Source organism: Chrysochloris asiatica, unplaced genomic scaffold (assembly GCF_000296735.1).
Source record: "Chrysochloris asiatica unplaced genomic scaffold, ChrAsi1.0 scaffold00498, whole genome shotgun sequence".
In the NCBI taxonomy this organism is placed as follows: domain Eukaryota; kingdom Metazoa; phylum Chordata; class Mammalia; order Afrosoricida; family Chrysochloridae; genus Chrysochloris; species Chrysochloris asiatica.
The window spans coordinates 803937-821346 of NW_006409016.1; the positions used below are offsets into that span (position 1 = coordinate 803937).

The 17410-nt window shown below is 38.8% G+C and overlaps 1 protein-coding gene across 1 annotated transcript in view; it reads left to right on the top strand.

Annotated features, from left to right (window-relative positions):
- Positions 1-17410, top strand: part of DDX26B (DEAD/H (Asp-Glu-Ala-Asp/His) box polypeptide 26B) — an 85644-nt gene that overhangs the window by 62897 nt on the left and 5337 nt on the right. The window contains exons 10-14 of the mRNA XM_006877440.1: positions 7284-7378; positions 10939-11157; positions 12488-12611; positions 14155-14297; positions 16180-16417. Coding sequence (XP_006877502.1) covers positions 7284-7378; positions 10939-11157; positions 12488-12611; positions 14155-14297; positions 16180-16417 — 819 coding nt within the window. The remainder of the gene's footprint in view (positions 1-7283; positions 7379-10938; positions 11158-12487; positions 12612-14154; positions 14298-16179; positions 16418-17410) is intronic.

Genomic DNA, 17410 nt, shown 5'->3' on the forward strand with positions numbered 1-17410 from the left:
TGCATATGAGTAATTGATGGTCTGTTCCACAGTCTGCCCCTGGCCTTGTTTTCACTGATGATATGGAGCTTTTCCATCATCTTTTTCTGCAGGTGTAGTCAATTTGATTTCTATGTACTCCCTCTGGTGAGGTCCATGTGTATAGTTGTCTCTTATGGTGTCTAAAGAAGGCATTTGAAATGAACAAATCATTGGTTTTTTTTTTTTTAATGTTTTATTGTGAATTATATGATAGTTTACATGAGAGAACTTCAGTCCCACATTCATTCCATCGTTTATCATTTCATTGCCATGGTTCCAATCCCCTTCATGCATCATCAACCAACCAAAGGGTATAGCCTAAAAATCTGCCCCCTACCCTTCTACCTCCCCCCACCCCCCCAGGTCTTCGGCCCACAGGCCCTCTCCCTCTCTGGATCCAAAGTCCCCAGGCGCTTCATCACTCCACATCCTCGTCTCTGTCTCCATTTCAGGGATCCCTGGTTCTCTGGGTAGGGTCCCGATCTCTGCTCTTCTCCGTTGATGGTCCTAGAGACCTCCACTCCTAGACTGGAGAAATAAACACTCCCTTCCTTGCTATAAAACGTCTACTTTTGCACTTCCAACCCTCATAATCAGTCCTGATAACCATTATTCACTACAGTATCACGAGTTACCCATCTGTATTTCATTTCATCAGCTCCACCTAGACAGATTGGATAGTACTCACTGGAGATTCTGCCTTCCTCCATGCCCTCTAGCTCTAGGTTCCCTCTTGAAAGCTTGTAAACCAGTCACTTCTTGCCTTTGTAGTCCCCCCCTCCCCATTTGGGTATCCAATGTCCAAGTTGCCCATCTCTACCCACTCTGTGTGTGGAGGAGGTGGGCATGTTTCTTGCTGTAAGAATTTGTTCCTTCTTTTGAGTCACTGCATCCGTAGGTATAGGTCAAGTTCATCAGGTTGTATCAGCTCACTCTCTCTTTTTTCTTTTCCTCTTCTTTCTTCTCCTGGGTGAGCTCTGATCATTAGTCATCTGGTCCAGGTCACGTGGGTACTATCTGCAAGTGTGGGTGTTCTTGTGTCCATGCCCTCTCTTCCCATCAGCCGGTAGCTCCACTCTCCACTCGAGTCCTCCGTGGCCATGCCACTAACTCTGGGCCCAAGAGTCCCCAGGTCTCCTCTCACTGCTTGCCAAGCAGGTCCCCAACTGGGTCCACAGAAGCTCACTGAACATTGCAAGGCTTAGCTTGCTGCTTCATTGATGCTTTTACCCCTCTTCCCCCTATCGGTGATGTGTGTGGTCACCAATCAGAGCGTGTATTTCAGTTGAGTCTTAGTCTTGGAAGGGGGTTTGCGTTGAGAGGACCCGACTACTTGCCTTGATGTTTCCTAGGGAAGCGATTTGTTTGTTCTTGTAGTAACAGTTCCTCTGCCTCTATTGTTTTGTATTTTACCTGTAGGTCTTTCTTTTAAGAAGTATCTTTTGTTCTTCTAGCCGCTCCAGGCTGGTCTGCTCGTCCTTTCAAGTGGAGATTTCTCATCTCTGGAGATCTAGATGTGGTTTGGGTTTCTACCTATGGTTTTATGTATTGCAAAGGCTCCGCAAGAAGCCTCGTTCACTGGGTATGCTGTATCCCCAATTTAGGTATTCCAATCAGTTATAGGCAGAAGACGGACTTACAAGCCTTCTAGTGTGATGTTTCTGACTTTTCCTTTCTCTCCCCCTCCAGTGTCTACTCTGTATTATAGTGCAAGGAACAAATCATTGGTTTTGCAGAATTCTATCATGCATTCTCCAGCATCATTTCTATCACCAAGACTATATTTTCCAACTACTGATCAATCCTTCCTCTTTGCTCCCAACCTTTGCATTCCAATCACCTGTAATGATCAATACATCTTGATTGAATGTTTGATCAATTTCAGATTGAAGAAGTTGTAGAATTCTTCCATTTCATGCTCACTGGTTTTAGTGGTTGGTGCGTAAATTTGAATAATTGTGGTACTAACTGGGCTTCCCTGTAGGCGCATGGATATTATCCTATCACAGCTTTTCTCCCATGGGCTTTACTCCATTTGCATCATCATGGTCAACTCTACTTTGAGGAGGCAGCTCTTCCCCAGTTGCATTTTGAGTGTCTTCCAGCCTGAGGGGCTCATTTTCCGGCACTATATCTGATAGTGTTTCTCTGCTATTTATAAGGGTTTCAGTGACTAAATATTCGGAAGTAGTTCATCACTCCTTCTTCTTAGTCTGTCTTTGTCTGGAAGCTCATCTGAAACCTATCCACCATGGGTGATCCTGCTGGTATTTAAAATACCGGTGGCATAACTTTCAGAATCACAGCAACTCACAAGCCACCACAGTATGACAAAGTGACAGATGAGTGGTGGCCGTTTGGTTTTAAGTGGAAACTGTCACTTTAAAATTTGAGGGGATCTGTGTGCATGCATAGTAGAACCCTCCAGGGGTGGGGGTGGGGTGTCCATTCATTCAGTCATCCCCACTAGTCACCAGAATGGAGGTGCACAGACAGAGAGACAAATGAACAGATACAGGAAAAAAGAAAAAGTATGTCCACACCTGTATCTCCGCAATTCTGTCAGGCTTTCTTGGCTGTTCTGATCCTTCCCCTGCTTGGTATCTCCCAAGATGGCAGCTCTGGGAGCAGCTGAGTGTCTTAAGTTAGAAAGCAATGAATTTCTTGATTCTGCTACAAATTCCCCTAGCTGTAAGCCTTCCAAGCTTCTAAATATTCCTTTATATGTGGTTCAGGGTTCTATCAACATCCCCTGATCCTGCTTAGTCCAGTATTCTGTGTTGTTGCTGATGGAGCTCCTTAGTGCACGTCTACCCGATCCACCATCTTGTAAAGATTTACTTGTAGATATATAATAAGTCCCATTTCATTGCTCTTCAAAATGATTTTAGTAATTCTAGTTATTTTGTTTTTCCATATCAATTTTAGAATGATTTTCTACATCTATAAAAATTCTTACTGGGATTTTTATAGGAATTGCATTAAACATGTTTATCAATTTAGGGATAATTGATATCTATACACATTCTTGCTTCCAATCCATAAACTTTTAGCACTTTGTTGCGCAAGAGTGGGGATTGTGAACATCCTTGCCTTGTTTCTTGTCTTAGTTGGAAAGCATTCAATCTTTCACCATTAAGTATAATTTAGCTGTATGTTTTTTTGTAGATTTTCTTTATTAGATTGAGGATGTTTCTCTTTTATTCCTATTTTTCTGAGAACATTTTTTTTTTTAGCATGAATTGGTGTTGAATTTAGTCAATTTTTTCTGGCATCAATTAATATGATTATATTCAAATCAATCAGTGAATTACACTGATTGATTTCAAGTACTGAACCAGCCTTGCATCCTTGGAATAAAGCCCACTTGGTTACAGCACATAATTCTTTTAATATATTGCTGAATATATGGGCTAATGTTTTGTTAAGGATTTCTGCATGTATATTCATGAAAGATATTGGTCTGTAGCTTTTTTGGTTTTGTTTATTAACTGTCTTTGCTTTAGGAATCATAAAACAAAATAAATTGGGAAGTATTAACTCCTTTATTTTATGTAAGAGAATGAAAATTCTGGTATTGATTCTTTAAACATTTGATATATTTCTCCAGTTAAGCCAATTGGGTCTAGAGATTGTTTGGAGGGAGCCTTAAGATTATTAATTCAATTTCCTTCATAGCTATGTTGTTGTTGTTGTTAAGTGCCATTGATTCGGTTCCGACCCATTGCGACCCTGAACAGGGTTTCCGAGGCTGCAAATCTTTATGGGAGCAGAAAGCCTCATCTTTCTTCTGCGGAGCAGCTGGTAGTTTCGAATTGCTGACCTTGCGGTTTGCAGCATAGAGTTATTCAAATTATCCATTTCATATTGGGTGAATTTTGGGATTTTGTGTGTTGAAATTCCCAGCTATAATTGTGGATTTGTTGGTTTTTCATTTTTGTACCGTGAGTTTTTGCTTCGTATAGTTTGCATTTATATTATTTGGTTCTTACACATTTAGGATTACTTGTATTCTTGGCGGACTGGTCCATCCATATTGGTGGCCCCAGTTTCCTCTTCATTAATGTAATATTTCCATCAAAAGACATTAACAAATGTTTAATTACTTAAGCACTAAGGCTTAACTGGAAAATGTGAAACATCTCATTTCCTTGTGATAGATAAATGAAGCTTAATTGGAACTATGAGTTACCAGAAGAATCATACCAATACAGTGGCCACCAGATTGTTACAGCTGGCCATGGGATTCTCTCAGTTAGGAAGCTGTATTTTCTATTGAGGACCAATAACTGAAGACATTAGGACATTTTTACCAGCTTTGTTTTTTTTAATTTCTTAAAATTCAAAACAAGTTCCATTCACTTGCTTTGTTTTTGTTTTTAATCAAGAACTGGGGGCCCATTTGAAAAAATAAAATTCAGCTCCAGATTAAGGCTATTTTATTTAAAATCAGGAGGGAAAGGGGAAGCATGGATATAAAGAATGGGAGGGTAATTGATTTCATACCAATCACTCTGTGTCTAATGTTTTATTGTTTTCACAGTTATTTTCATTTTATGCAATATTTTCACATATGCAATTGAGTTATTTACAACAATCCTGTGTGGTAAGGCAATTGCAGTTAAATTCATTTTATAGATGAGATTTCAAAATGGGAAGTGATTTCTTGAAGTTCACTCACCTAAGAATGTGACTGAGCTTAAATTGAAATGTAGGTCTTCCCCCTCTTTGAGTTTGTATTAAGAAGGAGGAAATGGGGAGAAAGGAACTAGAAGAGATAGTGTCTGTCAGCCATTTTGGGGGTGTTGGTAGTATCATTTTACTCTCTGTCTACATTATCATCTTCTCATCTTTTGGTTAGCAAATTGTTTCTGACATCTTCTCTGTACCATCCTAGTATCTCCATCTGTATGGAGGCATAAAAATCATCTTTCTGTATGCTACAGAGGTGACACTTAAGTAGTATCACCTTAAAGCTAGACTATGAAAGATATAAAATCTGGTAAGCCATAATTAGACTAAGCCAGCTCCTGGATGAATAACTGCACATGGCATTTTAGAAGTATTAAGAGTATTATTAACGCTGATGATCGAATCTATTTATATCTAAAAGTCTCCACATTCATGCGGTATTTAAATTTATCAGTTATTTCCCCAAATCTACCTCAGGATTCCCAACAGTCTCCACAGGAATACACAATATAGCATGATATTTCTAAGGTATCTTGTTCCTTTTTGTCTAAATAAGAATGGTCTTTAAAGAATTTCCTTGCTATAATGAGGCAGAAATTGCTTTGTATCTTTTTTTTCTTTGCTTTTTCTGTAATGGAACAAAAGACAACATTTTATGACTATAAATTCACTTATATTAGTGTTAGCTGAAGTGAATAATGTATTATAGCAGTGAAAAGAAGAAAATACGTAGTTGCTTTTCTTAACGTAATTCAGAATTTCAAAGAATAGCCCTATTTATGCAGAAATTATGCATGTGGCAAAGGGTTAGTTTCCGTATACCCGAAGAAACAAAATAAAGAATGAATTTGTAATATCTTTGTTTGGTATTTATTGTAAGTATGGCAGGCTCACATTGATGTGTAGAGATATCAATTTTGAATTATTATATTAGAAAGAAACACTTTTTTTACTCAGAGAAAAAAATTATTAGATGCTTTGGAAATTTCCATGTAACATGTATATTTAGATTATATATATGTAGAGGTAAAGAGATAGGAAGTCTGTGTTTTTATCAAGGTAAATATATTTGGTTTTATTCATGCACATGGTATTCAAGAAACATGTTTACTGAATGAAGTTTTAAACTTCAACCTAACACCACTACATTCTATTACTAGTGCCATATTTGGGGAGAATATGACTAAATAAAGTACAGTATGGGTTATTAAGGAGATTCCAAAAGATAATGTAGATTTTGCCATCAATGCCTAAAAATTAGTGGCCTAGCTTTTATTCTAATATACTTTGTAAAGTCAACAAAAAGTACAACATTCTCTATGCTTAAATTGTGGCACTGTGCATTAATGCACTGGACTGTAAGGTCCAAGCTCATCAGCTGCTCCTCAGAAACACTATGGGTCAGAACCAACTCGACATCACTTAACAACAACAACAACAACAAGTGACCATGGATTTCCCCTCGAGTGAAAATTCTATAGCGTTACCAATATATGACAGCTCAGAAAAGACTTTTGGGTGGATCAAATTTGGATACATAGTTTCAGAGGAAAGAGTAATGTGTAATTTACTGTCTTAGTTTCCAAGGACTGCCATAACAAACTACCACAAAGTGGGTGGTTTTGAAGAACACAAATTTATCTTCTCACAGTTTTGGAGGCTAGGAGTTCAAATTCAGAGTGTTGGCAGGGTCATGTTCGCTGTCTGCTCTAGGGGAAGATTTTTTCTTGTTTCTTCCAACTTCTGGTGGCCCTGGGCATTACTTTGGCTTTCCAATGCATCGTCGCATAGTGCCTCCTCCTGTGTGACCACCTCCATGTCTGTTTTTCCCTTTTATAAGACACCACTGAGAAGAGATTAGGACTCACTGTACTCCACTAAGACCTCATTAACTTTACTAAGAACATCTTTTAAGAAAGACCTTATATCCAAATGAAGTCATCTTTACATGTAACAGGGGTTAGAATTTAAACTTATCTTTTGTTGTTGTAAAGTGCCATCGAGTTGGTTCCTACCCACAGCAACGCTGTATAGGGTATCTGAGGAGTGGCTGGTGAGTTTTAACTGCCAATCTTGCAGTTCAAACTGACTTTGTGGTTGAGTGCTTATCCTACAGTGCCACTTCAGGACTCCTAGTCTATCTTTTGGGGGAACACAATTTAATCCACGACAGTTAGGAATGCATTTTATTTATTTTTTGGAATGTGTTTTATTTTCCAGAAAAATATTATATGTAATTTTGATAAATAGTTTGTTGTTGGTGTTATGGGCCGTCGAGTCGACTCAGACCCATAGCGACCCTGTATAGGGTTTCCAAGGAGCAGCTGGTGAGCTTGAACCACTGACTTTGCAGTTCAAACGACTTTGCAGTCTGACATGTTAGCCCACAGTGTCACACCAGTAGAATCACCAAAAAAAGATAATCAAATAAACGCCAATGAAAGGTTCATCTCATGTAACTAAAAAATTTAGATTAATAGTAAATGATATAATAGATGTGAATTGCTTGATATTACTTTTGATATATAAAACTGGAATAATGTAATATTTTCCTTGGTTTTCTATTACAGATGACTTGTTTAAAGTTCACAAACTTAAGCCAAATCTGAAGTGGCGACAGGCTTTTGACAGCTACTTAAAAACTCTGCCTCCATACTTCTTATTAGTATGTATTTATGTGTATATGTGTATTCAGTATACAAATGAAGATTCTTGTTGCAAGCTTTACCCTCTTTGTTTGATAAGTATTTGTGTGGCCATGGTCTTCTCAAACCATGTGTAAGAGTTTGGTGATGACACGGCAACACAAAAATAGAACTGTGTATTTTATTTACTGTAACTGCCATGGTTATTTTTTATACAACATTTCTGTTTCTCTTATTAAAACTAACCTCGTGAAATTAGAATTTATGCATAAATAGGTCTGGATTCATACATTACATTCAGCTTTCCTTTTGAACTCTAGAAATTCTCAATGCGGGGTTTCTATCTCAACACAGGGATTAAACAAATTTTCTGGAGTCAGTATATTTGCTGTCTGTTAAGCATGTTTCGGAGACTGCAAACGGTCAGGATGTTAGTGGGGGAATCCAAACAGAGTAATACCCTACTGGGCTTCCTTTTTTTTTTTTTTTTGTCAATTTGAAAAAAAAGTATCCATGATCATTTTTGTACTGGTAATATAACTTAAGGTCCCTTGGTGGCACAAATGGCTTGTTCTCAGCTACAAAAAGGTTGGTGATTTGAACCCACCCAGAGGCACTGTGAAAGAAAGGCCTGCCAATCTACTTACCTAAGATTACAGCCAAGTAAACCCTATGGAGCAGTTGTACTATGAAGCACATGGGGTTGACTTGGCAGACTTGAAGCCAAGTTACTACAAGTGAAGAGGAAGAGCCTTAATTCGTACCACTGGTACAAGTGAAGAGGTAGAGCCTCTTCACTGGAGGAGAAATGGGGGTGTGTTAAGATTTGCCATGGCAGGAATGGGGTGCATGATAAAATGTAGTGTGAAATTATTTTAAGGCTTGGGGCTTGAGACTGAAAACAATTGATCCATTGTTTGAATTTGCTGTTACTTGCTCTTCTGATCCCACTCTCCTCTGATTGTTTATTTTATTTTATTTTTACTTTCTGCTCCTTACTTCTCTACTGTTTTTCATTCCCACTTTTTAATGTTCCATGTTTGGTTTTATGTGCAGCACCTTGACTTCTAAGAAATGAATCATGTCCCTTTGCCCCTTGTAACTGAACTTTGAGCATTTTAAGATTATCCTATTCTTACTGTTGTGTATTTTGTTTCCTTATAGCCATTAAAGAAAGCACTAAGGATGATGGGAGCTCCAAATCTGATATCAGATAATTTAGATTGTGGACTTAGTTACAGTGTTATCTCTTACCTTAAAAAACTCAGCCAACAGGTAGTATTGGTAAAAACAAACAAACAAAACTCCTTTGCCCTCAGAAGTGCATTTCCTTATTCTTTAGTGTAATTGTAATTTAAAAAATTAAATGTGTATATATTTCTACACTTTATGGATCAGTAACAATGTGATTCTCTGTGGCTTCTAGCTTCACCATTAACCTGCAGTTAAGGGTCTGTCAGTGTCATTTGCTTGCCCATGTGCCCTGCCCACGAGCTGCTGGATCTGATGTGACCTAAGAGGGGCAGAGGCTTAACAGAATGATCTCCTGGGTCACATTCTTGTCTATCTTAAATCTAGGTTTCTCCTCAAATTACTTTGGACTAGTGCATCTCCTTTTTTTTTTTTTTTTTTTTTAGGTCACCACACCGAGGCATGGTGTGATCACATGACTTGCCCTAAAGTCATTTTCAGGCATGTGAAGGGCTGACACTCACATGCTAGCCTTTAGATAAATGTCCCTATGCTTTTCCTGGGGTGGGAGTGGGGAGATGAAACCAATGTTCCTCAAACTGGAGGGTGGTAGGCCCCAAGGGGACTTGAAGAGAGGAATTCCTTTATACCCCCACCTCATTTACCATTGTTCACCATGTCCCTTGCCTGCCCCTCTGTATTAGTACCTCATTCTCCACTCACCCCTCCTTATCATATTTCTCACTTCTACCTAGTCCATTCTTGCAGGATGGCAATGTTTGAGAACTACCAAGTTAGACCTTTACTGCCATACATATGTATTCTGTAATATGACGATTCAATGCTGCGGTTTGACCTTCTGCTTATAAGCAGAAGGAGGAAACAGCAGTAGCGCTTGCAGTGGCAAGACTGCTTCAAGCTGGAAACGTTTGGAAGTTGGAAAACTTTAGAAAACAGAGTAGCAAGCAAAGTGACATATTTCACCAAAGAACCAAAGTGATGCACAATTGGGGTGCTGACACACTTTGCTAAGAACTGGCACAAACTTAAGTAGCATCTGGAGTTTACTGGCTCCTACAGGTCCAGTAAGTTCATAAGTGAAACAAAAAATAAAGTTAAATCCAGATTTCTGATCTAACAAGTGTCCCCTTAACCCCTTTTTCTTTTCTGCTAATAGGTTTTTCTTTTTGTTGTTGTTGATGATGATGTTTTGCTTTGATTATGAATTTATTAATATATTGGTTTATTTCTTGATCTGATGTTTACCTTGGGCCTTTAAGGCTGTTTCATCAGGAAGAATGCTAAACAGGGTTGAAACTAATAGAAGGTCTGGGATTTTCTAGTAGACATTGCTCATATATTTTTATAAATGATCTTTACAGACCATGTAAGGAAACATACCCTTCATAGCCTAGATTCCATGATTTAAGAAATTTTAAAGCAAATAAACATATAGTTAATTCCTATCATTGGAACAAATTAATATCTCTGACCAAATCCCAAGAACCTCCTAATTATTTTGAACTTGCTGGAGTTCCACCTTTAGAGAAAAGAGCATTACTAACTTGTGAATATGTAGATATAAAAGATCAAAGTCATTAGTATTCCCTGAATCATTTCTGATGTATGTAAAACATAATAAATATGCTTACTATGCCATATGTTGCTGAAATTCACTCCTAAGAAATATTTATCAATATGAAATAATTGTGTCTATTAAGGGAATTTTTCAGTCAGTTAGTAGAAAACTTATTGAGTACCCGTTAAAACTCATTTACTTGGCCATATCTATGAAATGAAGCATTATCTTCTAAGATGTTTTTTGGATGGTCCTATATTTAAAATAAATAGCTAGTTTTTTTGTTTTTTTTTTTGATATAACACCAATCTATATAACCTGATTTTAAGCACTAATTTGTATTTATAAATATGGAGTCTTAATTTGTTTTGCCTGAGTCTAGGTCGGCAGTTCAAACCCACCAGCAGCTCCTTGGAAACCCTATACAGGGTCGCTATGAGTCAGAACCGACTCGATGGCACATAACAACAACAACAACAACAACAAGATGAATAGTTTTTACAGCAACAAAGTATCTATGAAAGAAAATCTTGTCCCTGATTTCATGTTTTTCCACGACTCAGTCATAATTTGATACTAGTCTCAAGCAAAAAAGCATTGAATTGCCTCTCTATTCTTCCATCTGTGTATGCTGTGGTAGTACAAAGAAACAAAGGGAATTATGATCCTTTTTTTTCTGTGATTTGTAATGGAAAAAAAATGTTCTGTTGGGTTCTTAAAGTCTTATCTTTCTTAGATAGTAAAAAACGAAAACAAACAAACAGTGGTATTATAGGTCTTTTCATAACATACTATGTACTTTTATTTTAGACCAAACTAGAGTCAGAACGAATACTAGCATCAGTAGGGAAGAAACCTCCCCAGGAAATCGGAATCAAAGTGAAAAATCATTCGGCAGGTGTACTGTCTTTGACTCACAGTCCAAATTTTAGAAAACTGTTGAATGAAATCACAGGGGAAACTGCACTAAGACTGGCAGAACTAAGTACCAAAGAATTTGCTGGCTTCCAAATAGGGCTCTTAAACAAGGTAAATTGCGATGTGAATAGTTTGTATTTGTTTGAGTTTATCTGACATATTTACATCTCCTACAATACTTTTGTTTTGAAATAATGGTGTTTGGATTGGTGGTGTTGGTGGTGTGCCATGGAGTTGGTTCCGACTCATATGACCCTGTATAGGGTTTCCGAGGCTGTAAATCTTTACAGGAACAGAAAGCCTCATCTTTCTCCAGCGTAACGGCTGGTAGTTTCAAACTGCTGGCCTTGGGTTTAGCAGCCCGACTCGTAACCATTACACTACCAGAGCTCCTTTAGGGACTTACTAATTAGTTGGAGTCCTGGTGTGGTGCTGTGGGTTAATGCGCTGGATGGCAAAGTCAGTTTGAACCTCAAGGTCTATGGTCCAAGCTCACCAACTGCTCCTTGAAAACCCTATACAGGGTCACTATGGGTCAGAATCAATTCGATGGCACTTAACAACAACAACAATGATCAATTGACCAGTTTAAAAACTGGATCCTTCTGGTGGCAAATGTCAATACAGAATTAAAAGTACAATCTATCTGGGAGAGCAGTATCTATGAAAAATAAAAGGGAGAGGGAGAAGGAGCAAGCAGAGAGAGTTTTCAGACCACAGTGCTGAAGTTGCACCTGTGAGGGCAGAGGGGCAGTAAGAAGGATTGGATATAGAGACCTCTGGCACCACGGTTTCCCATAAAAGCAGTCCACTTTGGGCAGAAGTAGGCAGCCCCTAGCGCCCCACCATTCTCAGTCATTGTCTGGGGCACCCTGGAAAGAGTATGACCTCAGCTCAACATAGCAACAGATCCCAAAGGCAGTGCAGCTGTGGCATTCAAATACCGTATTTTTAGCACAAATACCAGGTTTTATTCACTTTTTCAATCCACAACCCCCTCCCTTTGGTTTCCTATGAGTACTGTGCACATCATGTGCCTTATTTCTGTGGGTGCATTGTAAGTACAAATATGATCAGTGATCGCTAGCAGTGGATTCATCATTGTTTCCTGAGGGAGATCCTAGTGGTGACTCACCTCCATGGCTGCCAAAGAAGAAGTCTAGACCAGTTAAGTTCAGAAAGCAGCAAGGGTTAGGGAAGAAGGAGGAATAGAAATGGGGAATACAGGATAGAAATAGGATGAGGGATTTTACATTATATGGATTATAATCAATGAATGACATGAAACAAAATGCATATGACTTGTTGAATGGAAAACTGATTTGCTTCTGTACGTTTTCACTCAATTTACAATATTCCCCCCACACACAATTTTAGAAGGCTTACATTTTTATTTTTTAAAACTTCCAGAGTAACAGATTATTCATTTTATTTCAAACAGGATTTGAAACCTCAGACATATAGAAATGCTTATGACATTCCACGTAGTGGTCTATTAGACCAGTTAACCAGAATGAGATCCAATCTGCTGAAAACGCACAAGTTTATCGTTGGCCAAGACGAAGGTAAATGCACAATGACGCACATTTTCCTGATTGTGAAAGTGTCAAGACTTACATGAAGATTTTTATTACACAATGAATAGGTTATCTTTTAATGCCTTAATGTTTAAAATGACTGTTTTCTTGGAATTCCAATGTCTACCCAAACACAAGTATTTCTCAGGTGCAAGAACTATGAGATAATCAGTAGGTATACTACACTCTCCATATTTATTGCTTATGATGTTCAAAGCAGCCCCATGAATTAGATACTGTTTTTATGTCTATTTTATAGACCTAGAAACTGAGTGTTTAAGAGATTTGCTTACTTGATTAGGAAGTGACAGAAACTAGGACTCTCAGTGTCCAGAGACTGCACGTGCAAACACTGTTGTTGTTGTTGTTGTTAAGTGCCTTCGAGTCGGTTCCGACCCATAGCGACCCTGTACAGGGTTTCCGAGGGTGTAAATCCTTACGGGAGTAGAAAGCTTCATCTTTCTCCCGCGGAGCAGCTGGTAGTTTCGAACTGCTGACCTTATGGTTCGCAGCCCGATTCGTAACCACTACGCTACCAGAGCACTTAACAACAATAGGTGGTTGATACAGTGCAAACACTGTATCAACCACCTATTGTTGTTAAGTACCGTGGAGTCGGTTCCGACTCATAGTGACCCTGCACAGGGTTTCTGAGGCTGTAAATCTTTATGGAAGCAGAATGCCTCATCTTTCTCCCGTGGAACCGCTGGTAGTTTCGAACTGCTGACCTTGAGGTTAGCAGCAGATTCGTAACCACTACACTCCCAGAGCTCCTTACACCACCTATTAGGATGACTTTAATAGAGAATTTCTCATCTACATGAGAAGAATGAACTTGATAGGATTCAGGATAACTGGTAACTTCATAAAATGCCCCTTGACTCCATTTTGGTCATTTTAAGCTGGGTCATCTGTCAACTAAATTTGGCAAGTCTTAGCCTGGGCAATTCCCCCCGATATATAACAAAGGAGACTTTGGTAGATTAAATCAAATTCTCAAGGAATTGAAAACCCACTACCTAAGGTTCTCTGGATGATGAGACTGCCATGGAGCCTAGATTCTTCCTACTGGGGAGCAAATGCAGTTTTTTGAGTTAGGATGGCGGTATAAGAGAGGGTAGCCTTGTTTGAAAGGTAAGGGAATTGTTCTGGGCTAGTTGTTTAGAATCGGGCTGTGAACCTTAAGGTCAGCGGTTCGAAACTACCAGCTGCTTCGCGGGAGAAAGATGAGGTTTTCTACTCCCGTAAAGATTTACACCCTCGGAAACCCTGTACAGGGTCGCTATGGGTCAGAACTGACTCAATGGCACTTAACAACAACAACAGTTGTTTGAGACCGTAAGCAGGAGTACTGATGAACCAATTAATGACTTTAGATGTAGGGGGAAATTTCTTCATCCTAGGATAGATTAATACTACTTCAGATTTTAAATTCTATTTGGTGCTGAGACAGCATTCTATGATCATGACCTCTCATAAGATCATACATTTCAGCGATAGAGCATTCGTTTCTTTTCTGGTAATTTTGCAGATTCACTTCATAGTGTTCCAGTTGCACAAATGGGAAACTATCAGGAATATCTAAAGATGTTGCCTTCTCCACTTCGAGAGATTGATCCAGACCAACCAAAAAGACTTCATACTTTTGGCAATCCATTTAAACAAGATAAAAAGGTAAGGCACCTAGTTTTATGTATGTGTAAATTATGATATAGTATTCATTTTACAACATATTTAAAGTTGTGGCAAATCACACTTATACTGCCTAGACTGCCTTTTATTTTTTTTGTACATCTTGTTGTTAGTAATATGTACTAAATACAATATTAAAATATATCTTTAAGTGTATGTGTTATGCTTCTATCCCCCAAAGGCAAATAAAGATCAGATTTATAAAGATACTTTTAATAAAAGATAATAATAATGAAGACTACAAAAGAAAAAAGGTATTTGACTTACAACAGTCATTGGAAAGGAACCCTGTTGTAATCAGGGACAACGTGTATTTGCAATACTTCTTTTCTTCGGGCAAGATGAATATATTTGGAAATCTCTGTTAAAAAGATAAAACAGGACATTGGAACTGTTATGTGGGATTGTCCTGATACAAGAGTTTGTTGGTTGAGCAGAAATAATACTTGCCATTAATGTGTGCCCACTAAGGTGTGGCACTGTGGGTTAATAGGCTGGACTGCAAAGTCGGTTTGAACTACAAGGTTGGCAGTTCAAGCTCACCAGCTGCTCCTTGGAAACCCTATACAGGGTCGCTATGGGTCGGAATCCACTCAACAGTACTTAACAACATCAAAAACAACTGGATATCTTAATAGTCCTGGTGGTACAGTGGTTAAGCCTGGCCAATAACTGAAAGGTCAGCAGTTCAAATCCACCAGCTGCTCCATAGAAGAAAGACATGGCAGTCTGCTTCCATAAGTAAAGGTTGTTACTGCATTGGAGACCCTCTGGGGGCAGTTCTACTGTGTCCTATATGGTCACTTTGAGTTCGTGTTGACTCAATGGCAAGGGATTTGGTTTTGATTTCCCTAGAGATCTTAATGGTGTGTGTGAGTGAGAGAGAGGGACCTATTGACTTTACTATTGACGTGCGAAGTTCTATTTGTACTCATGGAGGTTGTTGATTGTAAGGCCCAGAACATGTAATAGTCTCTTCCGTAATAAAAGTAGACTTTAAGGTATTCCACCTCACCCTATTCTTCAATTAATTGGTATTTTTCTTAAGCATTCTGTGCCTTAATTTCCTCATTTGTAACATTGGGAATAATAATTATACCTAACCCATCAGTTTTGCAGAGGGCAAAGTAAATGAATACATGTAGAGCAATTAGAATAGTAGCTGGCAGGTACAAAATTAAAGTATGTGTTGTCCCCTTTTGTGCACTTTTCTTTTAAGGGAAATGTAAACAGCACAAATTATTTATCATTATTTTACTCAAATAACAAAGGGCATATTCTTGTGTTATCCTTGGTTGAGAACAGCTCTAAGCTAACCTTCTATATCACTAGCTCTCATCTTTCATCTATCCCAACAGTGAAAAGTACCTCCCACCCAGCCTGACACCAAGGTGCACAGATTTGAATATCTGTGGGGTTGGGGCTGGGCAAATGACATTTCTCTTCTACCTTCTTTTCACTATTCTACATCAAGCATGTGTACAATGCAAATCAAAATTAGCCACTGATGAGTGTAAAGCACACAAACACACACACACAAACAAAATTATTTCCCCTAACAAGCATCTGTACTTATTTATTGAAGAAAACGTGGTTTTATTTCATTTTGGTTGATGATATCTGCTCATTTCCCAATCTTTCTGAATAACTATAGTTGGCTTTAGACTGCAACCTTGTATTTTACTCTCCTTCAGACTGCATTCAAATTAAGTTGCATTTCTTGTGAACAGAATGTGTGTTGGGGGATGAAAATCTTTGGCCCATGATAAGATTTATACTGGTGATTGCCTCTGGAAGTTATTTGCAGTTTCTGAAAGCACTGGATATTTGTCATTCATGGAATGTGTTTCTTGGCATTTTGTAGGGAATGATGATTGATGAAGCAGATGAGTTTGTAGCAGGACCTCAAAACAAAGTGAAACGTCCTGGAGAACCCAACAGCCCTATGTCATCTAAGAGAAGGCGGAGTATGTCCCTGCTGTTGAGGAAACCACAACTGCCGCCACCTACTGTAACGAACCATGTGGGAAGAAAGGGATCAGTCTCAGCCTCGTGGTTCCCATCTTCTCCAAACCTCATCAAATCCACACTAGTGCACACAGGTATAGAGTAGAATAGGTGTGTGCTCTTTGTGACTCCTAGAGGACTAAGCTTAAACAATCTAATTTTCCTTTTGTGTTCAGTTTTTGTTCTTTAAGTAAGCCATTATTAAATCAATATATGTGGCTATTACAATAGGCCCAATGGAAAGCAGAGACCCTATATCAAGGCGCTCCATCTATGAGGGGAAATAAGATATAAACTTAAGTAGTAATTCCGTTGGGATGGAAAAATGGACAGACATGACGAGCCAGTTGGCTTCCCCAGTGCAAGTCAGAAGAGGCACAGCCATTTGGAGTTGCTACAAGCATTAGAAGGACAAAGCAGGCCCCTGAAGCAGTAGGAGGGTGGACCCTCTCTGTCTGCTTGACCTCACCTTCTGTTCATGTTCTAACCTAGTGCTGTCTGTCACCTGCCCTCTTGAATCTGATAAAACTTCTCATCGAGGTCCCCAGTGACTGCTGACATTGCCATGAATTCCTCAACAGCAGTTGCCACAGTTGTTCACAATCTGCTCATGCAAGCCTTGGATTCCCACACATCAAACTCTCCTAGATTTCCTCCTTCTTTCTGGTAACTCCCTTTTATTTATTGTCTGGGTTTCCCTTTTCTTCCCCACTTCTACATATTACAGCATCCTCAAAGTTCTCTCGCTGGACCCCTTTCCTTCAACACACCCTATCTCTAACTGATTCCATGCAGTCTTTGAGCCTTAAATAGGATTTATATTTCAATACCCCCAACCATGGTCCTGAACTCCAGAGTTCATATGCATACCTGGAATCTCCACTAAAGTTTGTAATAGACATCTAATACTCAACTGGCTCCATGCATTCAAGCTGAACTCGCAAACTCCGCTCTCCAAACCAGCTCTACTTAGAGCCTTTGTAAACTCCTAAAGCTCTTAGAATGGCCGGCAAGCACTGCTTTGTAGTATTTGTAGGCATCTAGGTTTAAAATTAAGAAAGGGGTGTGAAACGGTTGTATTCTTTCAC